At 47.0% G+C, this 8,689-nt stretch overlaps 1 protein-coding gene across 1 annotated transcript; it reads left to right on the top strand.

Annotated features, from left to right (window-relative positions):
• Positions 1–84: 84 nt before the first annotated feature.
• Positions 85–8,640, top strand: PTPRCAP (protein tyrosine phosphatase receptor type C associated protein). The gene is made up of 3 exons (XM_081838430.1): positions 85–164; positions 3,003–3,135; positions 7,797–8,640. The coding sequence occupies exons 1-3, from the start codon at positions 100–102 to the stop codon at positions 8,403–8,405; spliced, it is 807 nt and encodes a 268-aa protein (XP_081694556.1). The 5' UTR covers positions 85–99; the 3' UTR covers positions 8,406–8,640.
• Positions 8,641–8,689: the final 49 nt, after the last annotated feature.

Here is an 8,689-nt window from a genome sequence, read left to right as displayed (position 1 = left end):
CCCAAAGAAACCAAGAAGGACACAAGTCATGTTGGATGCTTGCAGGAAAAACAAGAACACTTCACTAAAACTTCAGCCTTTCTAAATCAGTGTTGGGAAATGACTGGTGTCTGCGTGTGCCATATAGCTTTCAGGGGTATAGGAGCCAAACTTTACATGGAAAGGTAGGGCTGTCTGTGTGAGTAAGCAATGGCTTTCCAACCTGAACTTTTAATGTTCACTTTTTTTTTAATGGGAAGATTGCTTCACTTGTTCTGTGTTTATACTGGGTTTCAGAGCTTCTTGCATGCCCTGAACATGTGTGAATATTCAGGCCTTTTCCTGTTGGCTGCTCCACTTTTGTTTTGAATTCTAACAAAGCTTATTTCCTGTTACTTATAATCTGGATTTTTAAGCAAGGTAAAATGCATGCATGCTTGCTGCTACTTTTGAATGTAACTGGAACAATCCTTGTGTGTATGTGTAGCACTGGAGCTTGCATTTTTTTAAAAAGAGGAACAAGGTTGGAGAAGTGTGCACTATAGAGGCAGGAGGTTAAATGAGGCCTCCCTCTTCTGGAAGAAAGAGGAATGTAGGTAGAGCTATCCCTCACACATAAACAGAGCAAATTACTACATGCCAGCCTAGATATTTACCTGGTGAGATGCCTGCTCAAGGAGGGATAGGTAATTGTATGGGAAACAGGCTTGCTTTCGTGGTTGCATTTTGACTTGAGCAGGTCAGGCTCCCTCTTGTTTCTGCTACTTCCCTCTATCTTAGTTGCTGAGCCAAGTTTGATCTGGGTTTAATTTGGCAATCTCTCTCTTGGTATCCTTAAAAGGATAGGTCCCTAAAGGAAAGGTTTTCTGGCATTCTCCACCAGGGGGCTTTTCATATTCAGTTGGCTTACAGTGCTTTGACTGTAAGAAGCTTCATGTTGTTTTCTCCTGCAACTCCCATTGCATCTTCCCTCCCCTTTCTTTTTGATCTGGCATCTGCCTGAGCTTTTGCTCAGTGCTTGCATTTGTTGCAAGAAACTCCTTGGCAATGAAGGAATTTTGCTTCCTTCTGTTCCAGTGGTGCATCCCTCCTTTCAGCTTGGAACAGCCAGCCTTGGGCATGTGCAAGAGGAATGTGTTCTGCAGCCGTGTGCACAGGCACATGCCTAATGTGCATAAAGTGGTACATGCCTTTTTGAGTGTCTTTGGTTTGATAAGGAACTGGGAGCAATGAGACCGTGGAGCTGATGACTTGTGGCAAATCTTGACAGAACGGGGCAGAGAACCTTCTTAAGCCTGAGGGTCACATTCTCGTCCAGGCAAACTTCCAAGGGCCAGGGCCAGGAGCAAAAACAACAGTTCCCTCCTACATCTCTTCTCTGTTTTCCCATCAAGGCATGCAAGGTCACAGCCACATCATACATACCACTTTTGCAAGAGTCATGCCTGGGTCACATCCTGCTTGGACTGCTGCAACGTTTGTGGGGCTGCATTGGATCATTTGGAATCTGCAGCTAATGCAGGATGCTGATGTCAGGAGCTTGTGACATGATGGGGCTCCTTTGTTTAATCTGCACTCGTTTCTGGTGTATTTCCAACCAAGCCCAGTTCAGGGAATTTAAAGTAATAGCTGATTCTGCTTACCCTGGGAGATCTGCTGGAGGGTGGGTGTGTTTCTGTTCCACCACCCTCTATTGAAGCATAGTTCAGAAGGGTGAGAGATACATCTCTAGCTTCCTCCCTTTGACATTTTGCAAGCTGCTGAAGACCACATTGTTGAGGCAGGCCTTTGGTTTGAATTAGCTCCTGCCGAATTGCCTTTTATGCGGTCCTATCAACTGCTATATTCATTACTCTGTGTGTGTATGTGCACACACAATCTATTGTTTGTTTCCACTGTTTAAAAATACCACAATGAATTGAATGCTCCCTTAGGAGCTTTTTCTGAAAAGCAGTTTTAAGGTTTTTTCAAAGCAAAGTAATTCAGTAACATTCAATCTCCCACCGCAGTAAACACTGAATGTGCAGAGAGAGAATATCTCCTGGGCTTGTGGGGCGTCTAGCTCCTAGCAACGTCTTTTGTGGCTGCTGGAGAAGCCAATATGATTTCTACCAAAGTGCATGCACGCTGTAGATACCCGCTGTGCATTAAGGTTCTCCGGAAGAGTGTAGGTGGCGGGTGGCAGGTGTGCTGCTCTTCCTGTCCTAGACCAAGCAGCAGAAGCTGTTCTGGGGGTGGGATGGCAGGAAACTTGTGGTTGGCACTGTTAAATTAAGGCGCCTCTGCTGCCTGAGGCTGCAGGAAATAGTGTTGTTGTAAGGTGAATGCAAACCATGCATGAAAAGCCTCCACGCTGTGGTACCAATTTGTGATCTGTGCTCTCTGCATAGACAAAAGCTGCTGACGGGATAGAAAAGTGGTTGCTCTCCTTTCCCATACGACTGCAAGGGCTATGGAGTGGTGGAAATGAAGAGAGCTCTACTTTTCCTGGGCAAGGAAACAGCTGCAAAGTTTTCTTGAGCACCCTCTGTACATCTTCTATATTACACACCCTGCCCCGCCGCTGTCCTCCCGGGATGTAGGTTGTGTGGAAGTGTGCTTTACTTTTTAAAAAACTCCTCTATCAGCTGCAGTGGACTATCTTTTACAATCAGGAGTCCTTAATCCAGTTGTACAAGCCCAGATGAGGAGCAAACAAACACAGGAATCTGCTGCAGTACATAGCATAGGCCCTGAAAGCCTTGTGAATAAGGTGGGACAACCATTGATAGCTGTCCAAAGTACTTGATTTGGTACATTTTATATCTCCCTCTTCCCCACCCCAAATTTAAGCAGAACAGACACTGGCATGAGAAACAAATTTGGTTAATAATTCTGGCTTTCTTCCCAATGAGAGATGTTTATCAGTGCAATGGGGAAGTTCTGCTTAAGCCTGATAATGGTTGGAAGTACCCAAAAGAGGTAAATAGTTGATTCTTTACATCAGGTGCTAAGTATAGCTTTGCAGTGTTTTCTCTGTGCAGGGTGAAGAGCAGAGGCAGGAAACATCTCTCCGCCACCCCCAAAGTGCACACACAGGGCCACTGCTTGCAGTTTCATTTTCCTCCAGGCTACATGCAGTGCAGCAGAGCAAAAAGCACTCCACTCCTGACGATGGTAAGAAAGAAGGGTAGACCCAACAGGGCTGGAGAAGATGGATTTGGAAGGGTGGCATGTGTGTGTGTGAGAGAGTGTGTGTACGTGTGTGAGAGCAAGAAGCGGCAAAGTTGCACGACCCTACTGGACTTGAGACAGGAGTGGCCAAGGCTTTTAGAAACCAGAATGTTTCCTGGTTAAGCTTTGAGCCTCTCACTGGGCTCTTTCCATTTGCTGTTCTTTGGCTTCTGCAAGGTGCCGGGCTCTCTTTTCTCCAGGAGAAGTTGAGCAGGCAGTGGTACCAAGGCAGATAAGGAAGAATAAGAGAGGGGGTTGGCCTAGGCTGATTAGATGCTGCCCATCGCCATCCTTCGTTGGCCAGAGGGACTCCACTTTGTCCCCTCTCTTTTCCCACTGGCGGGGGGCGGGGGGGGAATGCAGCGGCCATTCTGCTGCTGCTCTATAATTTGTTTTGCTGCAGTGGAGGAGAAGGTGCTCCTTTGGGTGTTTTCTTCAGTGAAAAGGCTGCACGGAAAATCGTAAAATAATTCAAGAGATGCCTTGAGGTGCCGCATTCTCTCCCTCCCTGTGTGTGAAACAACTTGGAAGCGGCAAAAGCTCTTAAAAGGTATCAATGGCGCCTGGTTTCCCTTTTGCTGTGATGAAAGCCCGGGACCTGCAGCACTGGAATGGCTTCTCTTTCATTGCTTATAGTCCTTTGTTCTGTGTTCCCTCCTTATTCCACTGAGCAGTTTTGATAAGGCGCACTACTCTGGCATGTTGGCTTCTTGGACACTTCTGTTTCCTTTGATGTTCTCCCTTAACTCTTAAAGTTCTTCTGTTCCATCAGATGACATTTCTGCTTTTGGGTTAGAGAACGCCATGGTTAACCTATGCTCTGATGCTGGCCTCTTTTAATGGCCTTTGCGAGTAGTTGAAAACTGGGCTTTTTGCCGCCTTCAATCCTTTGTTGGTAAAGCTGTTTCCTTTAATATGGGATGGAGCAAAGGGCTTTTCTGCTGCAGTAGATAGCAGTGATAGGAAATCTGTTGCTCACCAGATATTATTGAACTCCAACTCCCATTAGCCTCAGCCAGCATAGCTAATGGTCAGGGACTATAGAAACATAGGGAGCTGCCTTATACTAAGTCAGAACATTGGTCCATCTAGTTCAGTATTGTCTACACCAGTGTTTCCCAACACTGGGTCTTCAGCTGTTTTTGAACTACAGCTCCCATCATCCCTAGCTAGCAAGACCAGTGGTCAGGGATGATGGGAATTGTAGTCCAAAAACAGCTGGAGACCCAAGGTTGGGAAACACTGGTCTACACCAGGGTTTCCCAAACTTGGATCTCCAGCTGTTTTTGGACTACAACTCCCATAATCCCTAGCTAGCAGGACCAGTAGTCACGGATGGTGGGAATTGTAGTCCAAAAACAGCTGGAGACCCGAGTTTCGCCCTAGAGATTCTAGAACTTGAACCTGGAACCTGCAGTATGCAAAGCAGATACTTGCTCTGCCACTGACCTATGGCCCTATGTCAGCTGTGGTCTACCCACTGCAGGAGAGCCACAAGTTCCCCATCTGTGCTTTGTGTCTTGCTGCATTCTTCAGAAATACTGTAGCATAGGCCCATTGGCTGCCGTTCCAGTTGTTTCAAGGAAGGAGACTGATGTACAGATTCTATAGAAAAAATGGGTCACAGAGAACTGTGGTCTCCTAATAGAGCTCAGTAACTATTTTAGCATTTTGAAGAAGCATCGGCTTTGTTGTCTTAACAAGCTGATACTTCTTCAAAATGCTAAAAGTGTGATAAAGGCTAACCCCACGGCCCACCTGTAATACATATGCAAATAGCCTTCTGACAAGGTATCCCGCTTGGAGGGTGGGTGGAGTAGAATTCGGCTTCCATTTAGTGTAGCTCAGGGATAGGATTCTACAGCTATCGTTGGACTCTCATGATTCCTGCCCTTTGGCTATGCTGCCTAGGGCTGATGGGAGTTGGAATCCTGGAGGGCCACTCCCTCCCGATCCCCAAACTAAAATGGAAGCTAAAGGGTCACAAGGTCTCCACCCTTGCTGCAGGGGCTACCCTAGTGGCAATGTCCATCCTGTGGCCTCCTTTCTCCCTCACAGGCCTTTCGATGCTCTTGCTCTTACAGTTACTTTCTCTGTGTAAAGGAGCAAGCAACCGGTTGCAAAGGCCTGCAACCTTTCAGAGAAAGCTGTTGCTGCAGCCATTTGCTAATGTTCACGTTGTGCTGCTTGTGGGACTTGATGGTGCCAAATGGCTGCTCTCTTCTAAACATGCAGAGGACAAGTTCTTAGACGTGAGAGTACCAAGGCTGCAAGGCACACAGGCACATGAGGTGGTATTCAACTAAATACATTAGATTTATGCGGGGCACAGAGAGAGGAGTGGGACAGTGCTGTGTCACATGAGAAATCCTTGTGCTGATGGGATAGATCTCTTTGGCACAACTTTGAATACAACCCCGAGGTTTCACTAGTGCACATGCCCACAAAAGGTCTCTAGAAATACACCCCTAAAATTCGCATTTCCTGTGTTTATTGGCTTAGACTCTCCTTCACTTAGCACACATCCTTAAACATACCCACATTTCATTGGAGGTTAGGACTAGGCATGCACTCTTTCTTCTGCAAAGGGCTTCCCTGTGACTGGTATTTGTGCTTTTTCCCCGTTGACTGGGGAGGGGGGGTACCTGCACCATTTTATGGTTCTGCATTTTTTAGATGTGGCAGCCATTTTGTGACTGATGCCCATGACACTCACTCCAGATTCCAAATGTGCCTATTGAAAGGGTTGGCAACCATTGGCTTTGGTATAGATGTGAACTTAGCGGATCAGAAAACAGATCCAGCACCCACAGAAAATAGCCTCAAAATGTAAGAAACCTGCTGATAGCTCTATCAAACTCTCATCTCCTAGCCTAACTTTATTCTACTCTACCACCCCCTAACAAACAAACAAAAAAATCCTGTTAGTAGACTGGAAATCTCCTGTAAAGATACCTTGCTGATTAGTATCATGGAACATGGGGAAAGACTTTGCTGTTCCTGTGCTGCTAGAGACTCCTTATCCTGTCCCATTGCCTCAACATTAGTTTCCTTTGCTGCTGCTTTCTCTGCCTAATGCTACTATTTCTTCTTACTTCACTACTTTCAGATCACAGAAGACCACAAATATCCAAAGTCCAGGTTAGTTAAAGCTTAGTTATGCAGGCTGTCTCCCAAGATTGATTTGGAACTTCCCTTTCCCTGCATGTTCAGTCCTAATATTCTCCCAGATTACCCTTTCCTTGATAGCATCAGCCTTTTCCTCCATTGCTGAATTATATTCAGCGGCCTCGCTTCAGTAACATGGAGGAAAAAGAAAGGAACAGACTTGTCGCCCAGCCTGTATTCCATTAGCGCCAGTGCAACACAGAGGTGTGGCTATGCAGCATCCAATTAAACCAAAACTGTTAGCCGAAACTCCCTGCAGTCTGCTTCTACAGCCCACTTCCTTACACCCTGTAAAATTAGCTGAAGCAAGACCTGCCCAAGTTAAATGGACCCCTCACATACGAAAGGTCCCCGGTTCATTCCCGGGTGGAAACACCATGTTTCCCAAGTTAAATGGACCAGCTCTTTCTTGGTAACTACAAAGCTTGATAATTGGCACTGTCTACCTTCATATGCTGGCTTAGCGAAAATATATCTTCTTCCCTCACCTGACATACTGAGTCTCAGGTCATTTGGGGCAGACAGTACAGTAATTGCCAATGGCCAAAGCACCAAATAGAGGTTCTGCCTTCTGAAGCGAAGGTTGAGATTAAATTGAGGGTGGCTTTGTATACAGAGTTCAGCTTTCTAAAGAATCACAGCTTTTATATTTAAAAGTACATGCTTTATCATATCTTCACAATCATAAGCATGAGAAATTCTTGCTGAATTTCCAAAACCACAATAGTCACTGAAGATGACTTCCAAAGACCCTACATAGCTCCTTGTCCCTCCCTAACATAGCAGAGTAAATTAAGTAAAAATAGCAGGGGAAATATGCAAGAAATATATATATGCACGCACATTTTCTTAAGCCTGCATAATTTATAGTCAATTTGCTATAAGCTTTTATTGGCTGTAGTTTCTCCTCTGCCACCTGGATATGTCTTTATGACTGTATCAGTGGAGCTTGTGCTAGGAAACAATCACCCACACTCTTGCTCCTCTTACATTATAGCGCTTCAGCAAATGTCTAGTGGTCTGTGAGCCACCACAGCCCCCATGAGCAGATCTACTGCAGCATCCAATAAAATCCCCAAACATCACACAAGGCCAGGAACTCATTTTTTTGTCTTCTTTAATTGCAAGCCCTCCTAGCTGCAGCATGTAGGTTAAAAATATATATATATGCAGGCAGTTGCTGGTGAACATTTTAAAAACTAAGACAGCTTCCGAGCAATGGCAGTGCCCTGCTCTTTTCACCATGATCCCTCCTTAACATCTACATCAGAGTCCAGTTAACACTGTGCAAGTGGGAGTTTTCAGGGCACGATTCCATGATCCACACAGCCCAGGGAACAGCGCCACAGCTGCAGACAGCAGGCCAACATTCAAGGCTCCTTGTCATATTAAAATTGCTGGGGCAGGGACTCATCCTGGCTCCTTTTTCTCTGTAGAGGCCCCAGTTCGTCCAAGCGCTCTCTGCCCTGCTCCTGCTGTTTCCAGGGAAAGCCATGGGAGCAGCTCCAGAGAGAGGTGGCGGCCGCGGCAAGAGCAGCGATGACATCGTCGTGAGTTTCCTGGTCTGCCTGCTGCTGCTGCTCCTCCTCTTGCTGTTCCTGGCGTGGCGTCGGCTGAGCCGCAATTCAGGAGGAAGGTACCACCCCCAGCGCCTGCTGAGGGGCCTGATGCTCCGATGGCAAGGGCTTTGGGGAGGGGAACTCCCCGGAGAGCCGCTACAGGGACACCAGGACGAGAAGCTGGGAGATGAAGAGTCCGGGGAGGAGCAACCCATTGATGTGGGGGATGAGAGGGAGCAGCAGCAGCTCCTCCAAGGAGAAGACAGGGAGGAGGAGGAGGAAGAGGAGGAAAAGCAAGAAGCATCCAAGGAGAAGGCCGATCCGGAGCCAGCAGAAGATAAAGCAGTGCAGGAGGCCTCGGAGGAAGAAGGGGACCCAAAGGCAACCGAGAGCAGCGCAGGGGCTCTCCTGAGTGATCTGCATTCTTTCTCTGGGACAGCGGCCTGGGAGGACCCAGGCAAACAGCTGCATGTCACTGCCCTCTAGAAGCAGCAGGATAGAGGGCACTGAAGCACTCGCTGCAAAGACAGCTACAGACTGAAGGCAGTTCACCGCCCCATCCCATGGACATAGCAGAAGCTGCTTTTGCCCTGTGTTGCCTTTTGACCCCTTCCCGTTTGCACCTAGCTTGCTCGATCGCCTGCCCCGCCAAAAATGCAGCCTGAGTTTCCATTTTGTTTTGAAAGTTTCCTATGACAAATAAAGTAGAGGGGAGATAAGAGACACCGTAGTGGTCTCCTTGTGGACTGAAGCACAGCATGGCTCTCTCC

The sequence above is a fragment of the Podarcis erhardii genome (assembly GCF_964252035.2).
Source record: "Podarcis erhardii genome assembly, chromosome: 1".
In the NCBI taxonomy this organism is placed as follows: domain Eukaryota; kingdom Metazoa; phylum Chordata; class Lepidosauria; order Squamata; family Lacertidae; genus Podarcis; species Podarcis erhardii.
Note: the sequence above shows the minus strand (reverse complement) of the source record. Positions and strands in the feature narration are given on the sequence as shown.

Excerpts from the sequence above, each read along its gene's own strand:
- PTPRCAP (XM_081838430.1), top strand. The coding sequence starts at position 100 with ATGACTGGTGTCTGCGTGTGCCATATAGCTTTCAGGGGTATAGGAGCC. Across the intron at positions 165-3,002 it reads GCCAAACTTTACATGGAAAG|GGTGAAGAGCAGAGGCAGGA; the intron begins GTAGGGCTGTCT and ends TTCTCTGTGCAG. Across the intron at positions 3,136-7,796 it reads GCACTCCACTCCTGACGATG|AGGCCCCAGTTCGTCCAAGC; the intron begins GTAAGAAAGAAG and ends TTTTCTCTGTAG.